The following is a 14020-nucleotide window of genomic DNA, read 5'->3' as shown; positions in this document are numbered from 1 at the left end:
AACACAGACCTGTTTTTCCTGAATGATTAGAAGTTTACGTTTAGGGGATACGTGGTTTTCACAGGACGGTGACGTTTGTGGGTAAAGAACAGCTCTAACAAAACTGTGGTACATTTGTTTGACAGGTTAAACACACAGACACACACACACACACACACACACACACAGACACACACACACACACACACACCTCACAGTGAGCCAAACCACATAAAAGTCTTCACATATTAATTTATTTTAAATGAGTTGCAATGCAATGTGGGCACAAACACTTGTACCATGACAGTCAATAATATGGTTACAAAATGAACATTTACATAATAAATTAATACACTGTACTGCAGTACCACATGAGACAGTAAACATAAAACCCCAAACTGGGGAATTATATTGCATTAAAAACATAAAAGGAGTTGGTTTAATGTACAAAAAGGTTCAGGCATTTACAAAGGCAGCCTCTTCTGCTGTTGTTTTGTTGTACATATATAAATATAAATCTCTAAATCTTAGTTACACTGATATGTCTGCTAACAACAGACCAGGCGAGGGGCTCCAGCCTGAGACGAGATCCTCTAGTGCCTTCCCTTCATGCTGCCATTTCATTATAACAAAAAATAGATTTACAGTCGCTGTTGTAACCATTTTCATTTACGCTTTTGTAAGATTATAATCGATTGGGGGATGCTTTCTTCAAATCATGTCTCGTGTGTTTCATCTCATCAAGCTTTCTGATGTTTAACTTTGTCCTTTAATATCTTTCTCACAGTTTAATTATTCGCTTTGAGGTTTTCTGCATTCCATTGCGACATGCACTTGTCCCTTTAGTGTGATAACATCATGTCCCTAAACAAATTAATCATTGTTAGAAATGCGTCTGCAGCGCTAAAGTGCACGTAGCACATGCAAGGATGCAAATGTCTTCAAAGCTGGGAAACGCTAGAAACAACAGTGACATATAAATAGTTACATGTAGCACTACAAGCGTTTGTCTTCCTTTACAAAAGAATAAATGGACCCCTCAAATCTAAGCAACCCCTTTGTGCAATCTTTCCCAACATCCACGAACTTTATCACACCCCTTTTCTTCTGGCCACACGCATGAGACACACGCTTAAAAACTGTGACCAGTTTTTGAAAAGAGTTTGCCGCCAAATGTTTCAACTGCATCTACGCCATCGTCAGTAGGCGGCTACACCAAGCGGATGCTACTGCAGCCTGTGTCATTCAGCTGCTCGCTTCACCTACTACTACGCACAGTCTAGGACTTAAAGCATTGAATTGAATTAATGTAATGCTACCCTGATTTAGTCGAGAGGCTACCATGATTACCTCCACCTGCTCGTCCAGGTATTTCGAGGAACTCTTGTGTGAAAAGATAAAAGTGCAGCAAGTTGACGTCTAGCTGATAAAAAGTGTCCAGAAACATACAGAGGCTCAGGAATGTCAGTACCTTTCTCAACAAGATTTTAAACTACTAATACTGATGATCGTACCTGAGAGCTAGACTAGACCTGATCTGACAGTGTGTGTTGCACCTGTAGTAGCTGGTGATCTGAAGATTTTAGCGTACCAACTCGCCGACATCAGTGCTAGATTGGTGGTTTTAAAGGGATGCGCCACTGATTTAGTATTGCACTGCCATTAAGTTGACAGACTTGGAAGAGACACGTAAAAAAAAAAAAGGAGTGGTCAATATCGATGAAGCAGAGGCTGAGATATTCTTACTCCTTTAGGGCCAAGCTCCCAACACACTGGATCCTACAATTCCCATAATGCAACATGACCCTCCGATCTGCCACCTGTAAACACCCACACCTTTCAACCTCCGTGCCTCACCGTGTGTCTGTATCTGTGGTCTCAAGCCCAAGCCGAGATGACCCTGATGATTCCACAGGCGATGACGTGTAAACTCACTGTACTGTGGAAAATCAGCGGAATGCCCCTTTAATGTTGTTTAAAGTCATGATGACCGCTAAGGTAAACAGATGGAACAGGATGCATGACGACAAACCTTCACGTTGGCGTGCTTTTAGCACCGCTAGCTTCAACTCCTCAGCTAGTGAGGCGCACTCTTGAGTGCGTCCACCACGTGAAGTGCTACCACAGAATTTACACCACAGGTAGAGAAAACACACGACTGTTAACAGAAGCTTAACTACACAGTTATCAAAGCTAAAGTAATCTTTAAGGTTCTCAGTATCTTTGTATCTTATCTTATCGTTTCTTACACAGAGAACTGTTGTTTAATGCTAGTTTCATGTTCTGAATGTTGTACAGAGAACCTTTACTACACTACTTATCTAACGATACGACCACTTTGGCCATTTTGTACTAATGCAAAAAACGTTATACGAGGTATTTGCAGACTCTTGTAATGACGGCTCCTGGGGGAGTGATAAAGTTGTTGGGGATGGCGGTCACTACTTGAGGGCTCAGAGGTCAATGGACAGAATTTACAAAATCACGTGGTCAATGTGGTCACAAAAGTGGCTACTGGTAAGTCTCTAATCTCACTACAAACAACTCTCCAGAAAAATATGCTTTACATATTTGTTCATTCAGCTTTTACTTTCTCAAGTCGTTTAGATTTTTTTCCCTTTTTCGATAAGTAAAAAGTTCCCAAAACTGTGCAATTTCTCTTAATCATATACAAAATATCTCATTTTTAACATTCAACTAACAGCTAAAATTGAGCATAAACCCAAAATCAACATGCAGAGACAGGTGGACCTGTGATTCATAATTTTAAAATTAAAAGGGTTTGCTCTTTGATCCTTACCAAGACATTAGATGCAAACGAGTGCCGTTACGGCAAAGGTTTCTAAAGTGGAAAAACAGGATTTATGGGTGATACAGTGGCCAGGCTGGCACTTTAAGAGTCAGAGATCCTGCCAGGATTTGTTTTCCCCGTCAGGCATGAACTAGACAGATGCAAATGCAGTTGATTTCAAAATAAAAACTCCACCTGTAGAGACAGATTGGACTGCATTTCCCCTCACACGAGCCTGCTGATGACCGTCTCAATTAAAGAGCTGCTGGCTGATCAGGAGATGAGGTGTTCAGACTAATACTGATTACTGGCATCCATAGAAGAAGTCACCATGCAGTCAGGATATACAGGGTTGTAGCACTCAGGCATTTAAAAGGTTAAAACATTACCAATGAAAACAACTATACAGACTGAGGAGTTCTATCTAGAGTTAAAACCTTAGGAGTATTTAAAAAAATGCCAGAAGGAAAGAAAGTCAATGTGTGGGAAAAATAGGGAGGAAGGAAGATTTGGATTTTTAATCCATTATCCGGGTTTTTTCCAGATTACCAGAACCCTCTTCTGATGGTCCGATGAATGGTTCTGGACACAGGAGGCTCGCCTTTGGCTTTACGTGGGACAAAGAACTGAGGAGACAAGAAAAGATCAGTTGGTGATCAGCGCTGTTTTTTTTTTTTGTGGCACATTAAGGAGAGCTGCAGATTACAGAAGAGCAACTACCACAGGGGAAAATGTGGGGTGAGCGAAGAGAGAGAGAAAAAACAAAAGAAAACAGGTGAGGAGCAGACACGTGAACAGCTACTACTACAAGCTCGCAGTAAAGGGTGGAACATGTGCATGAGTGTGTTCATGTGTTTCAGGGTAGGTGTAGTGCAGCCACAAGCACCGCACAGCACGATGGGCACTACAGCGAAGAGCGAGTGAGGGAAGGCTGCTGCTTTTGGGGGGAAGAGATAGTGATACTACGAAGACGAACAGAGAGAGAGAGAGAGAGAGAGAGAGAGAGAGAGAGAGAGAGAGAGAGAGAGAGGAGAGAGAGAGAAAAGGCTGAAGGCGAGGAATCTGTGTTAATGTGTCAGTGCCTCACAAACCTCAGTTTCCACTGCTCTCATACCAGAGCTACCCAAAGGACAATGCAGCACAGACGAAAGACAAGGAAGGTAAAGGTCAACAGTGAAGGGTGGCAAAAAAAAAAAAGTATTTTCCCCTCCCTTTAATTCATGTTTGTGTTGACAGTACTGTTTTCTGTTCTCTGCTAGTCTGTATTTCTACTCTCAGCCTCCCCTGGAAATGCAGAAACAAATTTTGTATTTTCTCTTTCGAACAGCAGGGGGCAGGATGTCAGACGATACAAGGGGACAAAAAGTCACCTGGCTGTGACACACACCTCTAAATATAAGCCACTTTTGGGACACTGATACAACAAACCGTTTCCATGACTATCACACATGACTGCAATAAACCAGCTTGAGGTGACTTAACCTGCTCAGCTTCTCCGTCCCGCTCACTGCTATCAAACGCATCGAGGAGGGCTGTGTGTGTTTACCTTTGAGAATGTAGTCTGTTAGCAGGGCCGGCACCTTCTCGCTGTCATCCCTCATGGCGTGGAGGACTAGCGTGGAGAGAGCGGAGCGTTACATTTTGAAAACATGACCTGATAACTGATGCGAAATAATGAAAACTGGTGAAAAACTTGAAAGCAAACAAGTTGTGGAGACCATCACATCTAATTCTGTCACTACGTTTCTGTGAGGGTGATACACTCACTCTTTGTGAGGATCTGGAGGTCTTCTACTGATGGCGAGCCGGCTTTCTTCTCATAAGGGATTACTGTGGTCAGGTACTGATGAAGACACGATCATGTACATAAACATCAATTATTGCCACATTCTACTTAAATATTAAAACAAAAACAGGGTGAAAAAATATGTCGTCCGTCAGTGTCATGAAGGTCGACATATGATCATGTATCAGCAAGCTCAGGCCTGTATGTTAACTGGTTTCAACCCTTCAGAAGTTTATTAGAGAAAAGAATTATGCAACAGTGTCTTCTTGACTTTAAATAATAAAATGACAAGACAGTAAAAGCTGCAAAATATTATCAAAAAAATGAAAGACGAAGGACATAAATTAAAATTATTCAAAAATGACTGAAGTAAAACAAAAGAGACACTTTACATCCATTACAAAACGTAAGCAGATGAATAAAAATGGCCAAACAAGTGACACCAAATGCCGGCGGTAGCTGTGGAGAAAGAAACAAACATGCCAGTGGAAAAAGAAAAAGAAGACAGAAAAACATCTGTAAAGAAAAAAAAAAAGATGAAGTGAGTACAAAGAAAGAGCAGGGGCACCTGTTTGTCCCCTCCAGTGTTGCCAAAAGTTTGACGGAGGCCATTTTGAATGACATTGGAGAGTCCCTCCAGAGTGAGGAGCTACAAGAAGTGAGAGGAAGGAGGGAAAAAAAAAAAGAGTCAAGAGAGATGAGAGGGTTTCTGAGGTAAAGAAAGAAAGAGGCTGGGCATGAGCCTTCAGTGCTGGTGTAAAAGCAGCTCTCCCATGCAAACTATCTGTCATGTCATGCGTTTCTGCTTATACTTGAAGACGTGCGTGGGGGTGCGTCTGTTCCGCTGATCGTCATTATAAATCGTGCACACGGGGCTCATGTGTTTCTCTTTGTTTATGCCTCCGCCACCACATGACTCACCGTGCCTGGTACGTGTGTGCTGGCTGTCCTCTGGCCGTTGGGCCCGGTCGTAGTCGTACTCCTGATTTTCTTCTTCTTCCGCAGCAGCTCACGGTGCTCCTTCTGCCTGTTCTGCACGTCGATCAGCAGCGAGATGAAGCTGTTCTTCACCTGGGTTTTTTTTTTTTGGATAAAAAGTGCTTTTATTTATGTTGGCTTTGGGGATCAAAGGGAATTCAATTTTGCATTACAATATTACGACGTACTGTTCTAAGAGAAATCTATTTTCAGCTCCTGTTAAAAATACGCTGTGACAGAGTCATGACATTGAATTGAGAGAATAAAGCTGTTAGCGATTCACTGACTTCTCTAAATGGCCTTCAGAGCGCTGTGAGAGCTGCAGTCTGATCTCTAATTTGGTCATTTTTCTCAGCTTTTCACAAACTCAAGCAGACACAGATGCGGTTTATGTTGTTGCCTTTAAGTATACTGAAAATAAAAAAATCAAAGGACCTCTTTCTCATAATCCAGTTCGTCTCGCAGGGCCAGGGCCTGGATCAGCTCTTCGCTGTAGCGGCGAATGGCCGTCTCCACTTCCTCCAGAGTCTCAGTCAGCTCAGACACTGACAGCTGACGCAGCCCTGAGGATGGTGTGCAGATATATTAGTTTGCGTGTCCTTGTTGTGTGTGTGGGTTTGTGTGAAAGCCTGGTAGATGTGATGAGTATTTAGCATGAGAGGACGGTGGTTTGACAGTTAATTCATTTTGACTTTGGGAGCCAAATTACTCTGAACAGAGCACGCAATATTGTAATATTGAACATTCATGATCACTATGATGTAATGGCTTCCAATACGGCCATCAATTAAATATCAAATAGTCAACCAACAACTTTGTCTTAACTGAGATAAAGATACTTAAAGTACATGTGAAAATCTCCTTTTAACAGCACAATGAAGACATTACAGTTAAGTGCATCATGTGGTATAAAAGCAGCGATCAAAAGGTGAAAATGAAATAAATTAAAGGAAAAAACTTTACTATTTTTAAGTTTTGGTGTCTCTTTGGTACATTTTAACCACTCTGACTGTGAGAAACCAGCTCAGAGTAAATATTAAGCATACACTTTGTGACACTGATGTGATGTCTAACATGTTAAACACACGACATACTGTAGGATACATATGCAGATATCTGACCAAATGTACAGTCTCCAGGCAAACTGGATGCAAACGCTCAGGCGGTGGGATTATAACTGTGTTCAAGCTAAATATATGCTGTTGATTATATAACAACATGAAGGAACGATGTCATTGCCGTCTGTCTGCGTGTGTTACACATTACATAAAAATGTTATGCGCGTGTAGCCGCGTGCCACACTGTGCGACCTGTTACACTTCATTACGTGATATAGATGACTGTCAAGGGGCGGCAGACTGTGACACAAAAGCACAGCCGCCTCAGAAACACAAGAGCGACGACGTTGAACGCTTCTGTTTTTGTAAATGTGCTCCAGCCACGGTGGTACTCACGGTCCTCGTAGCTGGTGCTGGAGCCGGAGCGCTTCAGGACGTGGAGGTCCTGGGAGAGCATTGACAGGTCGGACTGTGAGGGACTCTCGTCGTCATCTGGGTCTGGAGACTCCTGCATCATCTCCTCTATCTCCTCTATCACCTAAACAGCATGGCCACACTTGTATTATACTGCATTTTAGACACAGTGGTTTTTTTGGTGTTAGTTTGATGAATACAGAAGACGGAGGTTTGTCATTTCCCTTCTGGTATTGCAGTTGACATATAAATATTTACAGCATGAAACAGTGTTTTCCCCACTCTCCTCTCAACAGCTGATGTTTGTGCTAGACACACAAAAAATACCAGGTATGAATGTAGTCAAACCGAGTGCACATGTAGCACTTCAGCATACGAGTCTGTTGTGAGTCATTATCAGATCTGTAAAGATACAACAGCTTCAAGCACCTCAACTGGAATCGATCACCTATTGCCTTCATTCTGTTTTTATATTCGATGTTAAGCAATATGGCCATTTAATATCCTATTAATGCTTCATTGCTGCTATCCCGTCTTTCCTTATATCTTGTTTTTACATATCTCCCTATCTTCTATGCATCTTTTCTGTAACAAAGCTCCCAGGCACAGAATTCACAGAATTTCACACAAGACTACTTGTACATCTGGAGTGACAAACATCTGATTAGTCTCAGGGAACAAAGAATTCATTTTTCCACGTTGCTATTTTGGTTCTGCTTAGTTCAGTCTGTTTGTAGTTTGCTGCTCTGAAAGCAATTTCAGATCATCAGGAGATTTATAAATTGCTATAAAAAGCTTCCCGCGACGAAACGCCTCGACCAGAAGACGACATTCATCTGTGTTTGTGCTTGTGCACGTGAAGCCAATAAAGCCGAACTGAACACGCTCTTAACATTGTTACATGCTGAATGCTAAACACTGTTACATGCAGAAAGCATCACTGGACAACCTGGATGGGGTTTCAAGTGGCCACGTTTAGGCTAAGAGAGAATAAGAAACAACTTTTTCTTTGTGACAGCTTCACATCTGTTTAAACACAAAGCAGGAATTTGCATGTTATGCAAGTACTCTGCAGCTGTGAAAGGCTCCAAACACAGAAAACAAAGCTCCTAGCAAAATAAGGGCTTGCAGACTTTGATCTGTAACTCTTTTACTTGTCGGCTCACAGCCCTCGAACACCTTCAAATTTAGGGAAAAGCGCTGATGTAAACTGCGGTATATTGACAGTACCATTTTATTTACATTTATTGTAGGTTTACCAAATGACAATCTCTGAAACATCCCAGCGAACGCAACACATGCCACTGTGAGCGTGAGAAAGTACCTGTTCAGCTGTGAAGAGCGGCTCGTCGTTGATGCAGGACACGATGATTGAGTGCATGTCCATCTGCTCCCTCAGCTCCTCGTCGTCCGACAGATCCAGAGACTGGTTATCCAACTTCTGCCCATCAGGAAAGGACGGGGGTGAAGAAAGGAAAGAAAGAAAGGGAGATAACTTGGATGAGACAGTAAACAGGTGGCTAAGCAGATTGATGGCAGAGGAACAAACTGCTTACATTTGTGTCTTGGCTCTTCCTCTGCAAGGTGACATTTCAAAAACACAAGTATGGAGATGTGGCCTGTGCGTTTACTGAGTGCTTGAAATATTACACTAGACCAACTACTGTGTGTGTGTGTGTGTGTGTGTGTGTGTGTGTGTGTGTGTGGTACCTCAAGCTCAGTGAGGTTGAGGGTGGGCAGGTGTAGGGAGCGAGTGTGCGATGTCTTCCAGTCCACAGCCATCACGTTGCCATAATTATCTGTCAGAGCGTTCCACACCCTGGAGGACGGCACATAATGTTATGAGAAACAGAATAAAGTTCTGCGTAAAAGGACAAACAGAGCTCGTTTCCTTCTCGTTTCACTGTGACACAGCGTTACTTGGCAGTGCTACGGTGCGTCCTGCTGTCTGACCACCCCCTCGCCACTTCACCGTGTTCCCGCTGCTGCATCTCACAGCAGCCGCTTGAGACGTCATCTATCCCCAGTACACGTCCCCTGGTGAGAAACACTGACGCATGTGTGGTAGTTCAACCCATTCATTCATTTCTGTATACCTGAAAGCCAAGAAATATAGTGTGTGTATAGTTCATCGGAGCCTTTTTGCTGTTAATGTCAGCCGATTTAGAAACAGTGTCATCCTTGCACCAGCACACTGTTGAATGTTTACAATACTGCGGAGAACTAATCACAGCCGAGCAGATGGTGTCGCAGAGTCTGTTAAACATGACATGTTTGCTGTTCGACTGTGAAATCCCTCACCTTTTTAAAAACTTATTTGGTACTATTTGTTTACATAAAAAAACCGCTTCATGGGGTCTCCATTGCAAGTAAAACCAACAATTTTGGGCATCGTTTTTATTTTCAAAGCAAAGTGAGTCTGTGCAAAATATAAAATTAAAGTGCACATGCAAGTCACTGTGTTTTTATTCCTGGCCCTGACTGCTGTGAGCAGAGGGAGGATAGATGCTGTGAACCCATGTGTCAGAGTGGCTCTGCATCGTCATACCCTCTCTCTCACACACACACACATAAATGTTTATGTAACTCGCATGTTTCTCCCCGAAGTGCTCATGCACAGCTTGTGGGAGTGGGGGGCTGAGGGGTTGTTCTAAATAGGGCAAAGGCTGGCAGGAAATATTTTTTGTGCCTCAAGCAAAGACAGTGTCTCCGACACGTGAGTGCATGCCCAAGTACACCATTCGCTTCAGTTTCACTGAGAGCGTTTGCATTTTAAAACGAGGCTACATTTCAGGGGACCAATTTCTTTGTTTCTACATCAGACTGTGCCAGTTTGTCTGAATTACTCGTTTGAACATATTTGTGTGGATGCCGTTTTATCTTGCACACATGGGTGCACATATAATCCACATGCACGGCTTGGCTTTAACACAAACACATTTTGCTGTCTCCATTTTACCCCAAACCCACACACACACTCATTTTCTCCTTGTCATCTCTGTTGTTCGTCTCAGCCACAGTCTTGCTGGAGAACTTGTTAAGCGCCTGAGCACGTCCTGCAAAGTGCAGCCATCCAGAAAAGACTCTGACTGAGCTTGGCGCTGCTCTTTGGTCTTCACCGGGCTGCTATCCAATTATTCTGTTCCCTACTTCCTCTGTCTCTTCACCTATAACAACCATAGATGCTTCTGTCCCTGTTTCAACAGCCCTCCAACATTCCCCTAAATATTTACAGCACTATAACTGCAAGATCACTACTACTCTTGACAAGCTCTGCGTTTATGACCATCATTGTGCTTCTATGAGGCAAAGTTGCAGATAAGCTACAAAATGAGGAACAATGGAAAAACCCAGTGTCCAGAGTCCTGTGTGACTGAAAGATATCTGTAACATATCATGCTACATATCTATCTAATAATCCTCAATGTGAGTTAGTTAGTATGATATTAATACACATTCACTACTAACAACTGCTGCTTTCTTTGTCAAATACGATAAAAAAAATACTTTGGGTTTTGAACTGATCTTGGACAACAGAGAATTGTGAAGTTATGTGTTTTGGATTTTTTTGTTTATACATTTTAGAGATCAATTTACAATCATTGAGGAAATAATCGTCAGCTTATCCAAGTAACGCTGCAAGGGATTATTTCCATTATAGATTCATGTGCTGATAATTGTCTCAAATCTTTGTCATATTCATTAGTGATTTGGTTCATGAAAAGTAGACAAAAATGGACATTTCCCAAGTCCAAGATGATATAAAGCAAGAAAACGCATTATAAACAGAGGCTGAAATCAGAAAATAAACGACTGAAAAAACATCAAAATAGTTCCAGATTATTTTTCTGTTGACTGGCCTATCAATTAATCAACTATATATTGCTGCTCTATAGCAGATAATACAAAAAGGTTGCCACCACTGCTTTAGAAGTACTTTTTCATGGCAGTGTCTAAAGTGATGAAGTTCCAAACTTAACATTCAGGTCCTTGCTCAGTCTCAAGTAAGACTGAAGTAAACACTTTCCTGTGGACATGTGTATGGATCACTCCCGTCCCTTCTGGTGAAGCAGAGGAAGCTTACATGCATTATGTGATTAGATCAAACAGTGTCCACATTCTGGAAAAGCAGATGGTAAGAAGACGGTGATTTATGCAGCCTACAAAGCTCTGGAGTCACAGTGACGTCTATACTTGGTGTGGGATTGATGTGACTGGCTGCAGGGAGATAATAACATGTGAATCAGTCGTGTGAACGTGCAGTTGTGACATTTACATCTATGAGATGAAACAATACAACCGTGGAGGACCTCAGACTGAGATAACGAGGGCTGTTAAGGTGGTCAGCACAGATGCTGTCAAGGCAGCCCTTCAGAAAGTAATGATCACATGTACCAAACATGACATATTGAGTCAGAGGCAACAGTGGGGGCTAATAAAAGTCGGGCCATGAGTCAAGGATGTTTTGTCTCATGTGATCATTTAAAGACAGGATAAAGAGCAAGTGTGCATCACTAACTTCCGATACACACTTTATGGATCAGTGGCTTAATAGCTACAATCAACCAATCTAGCATGAAGTCAAGTACTGGTAACGTGGCATGACCCCTCCCTCCCTCCCTCCCTCTCCTTAACACACACACACACATGAACACAAGCAACATCCCTCACATAGAAAAATACCATTCAAAATATGTTAACTAAATGTGTCATTTGAGCATTTGTTTGCAGCCTCTCCGGCTCTGAATCTCAACCTAAGTCCAAGAGTCTACGTTGGCCAAATAGTCACCCTCATGCTCCTTGTTATGATAAGACACAAAGTGTATTCTGGCTCAGTAAACATGCGCTAGCTGGCTAAACTTTGGCCGACACAGATTGCAGCTAAACTAGGACTCCCTCCATCAACGCTAGCTTAGCCCGCTGAAGCTAAAGCGGCTAGCTAGCTAAGAGATTAAAAGTTAGCGTAAATAAAACCCGCATTAAAATTCACACTCACTCGTCGTCTTTCAGGTAGTTGTCCTCTGTGATGGGCTTAATGGGGGCTATGTTTTCCGTCGTGGTGTTGTAGTTTCGGAAGCACACTGTCAGCTTCTCGTCGAAGTCGTGGACGAGGTCCTCCATCGATTTGAAGCTGCAGATCTCCCCGGAGAAACTGTTGTCCAGGTCGGAGAAATCGTCTAGGCCCGACGACGAGTCGCCCACGTTTGAGTTCAGCTGGTCCAGCTGGTCGGCCGACGCCGAGGACGGCTTGAACTCGTTGAAATCCTGCCAGTCCTCATCGAAGTGGGCTAACGGCGCCGCCATGACTGCCGCAGGAGCTCGGTGGACAGCCAGCTAGACACCGCGATGGTGCTCTGTTTTCGGGCTTCGAGACACTGGACGAGACGGTGAAGCGACAGGGGCAGGAGGGGAGGGGGGGAGGGAGGGTGCGGTGTGACGTCGGTCTGGACGCCACGCCCCCTTCAGATGGAGCAAAACAAACCCAGGACAGCAGGGTCTCTACCATGGGTATGATGGTTGTGTATGATAAATATAATGGTTGTGTAAGATAAATATGATGGTTGTGTTCGTGTTAGCTTCATCACTGTCAGTCAGAACAAACATTCATAAATCCTTAGGAACCTTCCTACATGTCAGCTGTCTCGTTGTGGAGGCTCCTAAAAAGGGCATTTAATTGTAAGACAGCAGGGTTTGAAGTTGGATCACGTGATATTTGTGTATGGTTTGAAGGTTTTGAGTTCACCATTGACTGTAGACCTGAGTAAAGTGTAGCTGATTATGTTGAACTAGGCCTTTAATCTGTCATCCATAATGCATAATAATAAAAAACCTCTTATTGCTTGCTTGCTAGCTCTTTCATTTTAAAAAAAAAGATAGTGTACCTTTATTACTGTTATTATTAGGTTTCTTTTTTATGCACCTAGATACCAAAGCAAATTCCTTGTGAAAGTTAATTGGCAACAAACCTAATTCGGATTCTAATTATTGTATTCAAACTTTACTGTTTTTTTTAATCCTTTCACTATTTCCTCATCTTTTATTCACAGTTAGATTAAATGAGAAATACTTTTTTGCCTTGATTTAGACAGAAATCTACCACCAGGTGATATATATGAGTCTGATGTTGCAGATCAATGGAGGCCCACAATGTTAAACTAAAAACATTATTATGGAATAATGGAATAAAGAAATCATATGAATGAATAGACAAACCATTTAATATAATTACATGATACTGAAATGGTGCAGTACAATTTAAAAACTCACCTCATTACTGTGAAGAGTTATTTATCATGTCTTTGTTTTTTTTACCATAAGAGAATTTATTGCAGGTCATTTTTATTTCAGTCCAGCAGTTTTCATTTCACAAGTTTCTTTTTCCAAGTTCTCCTTTTAATTTCATAACATGGCCCTTTTATTTCATAATCCCACATTTCATCACAAGGCTGTTATCTGTCAGTCAAGACTAACACCGCAGAGCTAAACAAAAAAAGAAATATTACACAGTTCTGTGGTTTTATGACATAATGTGTCTGTATTTCTTAATTATATTTTTAATACTGAACTTGGGGTCTCAAAAGAAGATATTCTCATATACACCCATGCTTTGTGCAACTACTTCCACCAGTAAATAACAAGTTTTGTATAGAAATGTATTGCCAACACAAAAGCTTACTCAAAATAACGGAACTTTATTGGCAATAAGTTCTTATTCCTACTGGCATTGAAGATAGCCTCTTACCAGATGGTCTGGCTCCAGACAGTGCTTTCAAGAAATAAATGACTGAATGATTCCTTTGACACTTGCTTTAGCAAAGCAGTGATTCAAGGCCGACCTGGATCCCCTGTCTGTGTTTAAAGGTGGGAGAGATGAGTTTTCTGCAGATCTGAACCTTTGTTCCAGGGGCCTTCGCCATCTCTTGCCCCATCAAACTTCCATGGGCCTTTTTTTTTTCAAAACCCTGAATGCTTTATTGAAAATATGCATACATAACACTTTTCCTACACAACAAT

General features: G+C 42.1%; 1 protein-coding gene across 2 annotated transcripts; it reads right to left on the bottom strand.

Annotated features, from left to right (window-relative positions):
* Positions 1-214: 214 nt before the first annotated feature.
* Positions 215-12369, bottom strand: fez2b (fasciculation and elongation protein zeta 2b). 2 transcript variants are annotated; one of them, XM_070849406.1, is made up of 9 exons: positions 12003-12369; positions 8717-8825; positions 8331-8447; positions 6989-7130; positions 5970-6097; positions 5478-5627; positions 4538-4613; positions 4317-4382; positions 215-3396 (listed from the first exon to the last, which is right to left on the bottom strand). In XM_070849406.1, the coding sequence occupies exons 1-9, from the start codon at positions 12308-12310 to the stop codon at positions 3380-3382; spliced, it is 1113 nt and encodes a 370-aa protein (XP_070705507.1). In that variant the 5' UTR covers positions 12311-12369; the 3' UTR covers positions 215-3379. The 2 variants fall into 2 exon arrangements, with proteins under 2 accessions (XP_070705507.1, XP_070705508.1); XM_070849407.1 differs by lacking the exon at positions 215-3396 and adding an exon at positions 3404-3889.
* Positions 12370-14020: the final 1651 nt, after the last annotated feature.

This window comes from Pempheris klunzingeri, chromosome 18 (genome assembly GCF_042242105.1).
Source record: "Pempheris klunzingeri isolate RE-2024b chromosome 18, fPemKlu1.hap1, whole genome shotgun sequence".
NCBI lineage: Eukaryota > Metazoa > Chordata > Actinopteri > Acropomatiformes > Pempheridae > Pempheris > Pempheris klunzingeri.
This window is presented reverse-complemented; position numbering and strand designations above follow the sequence as displayed.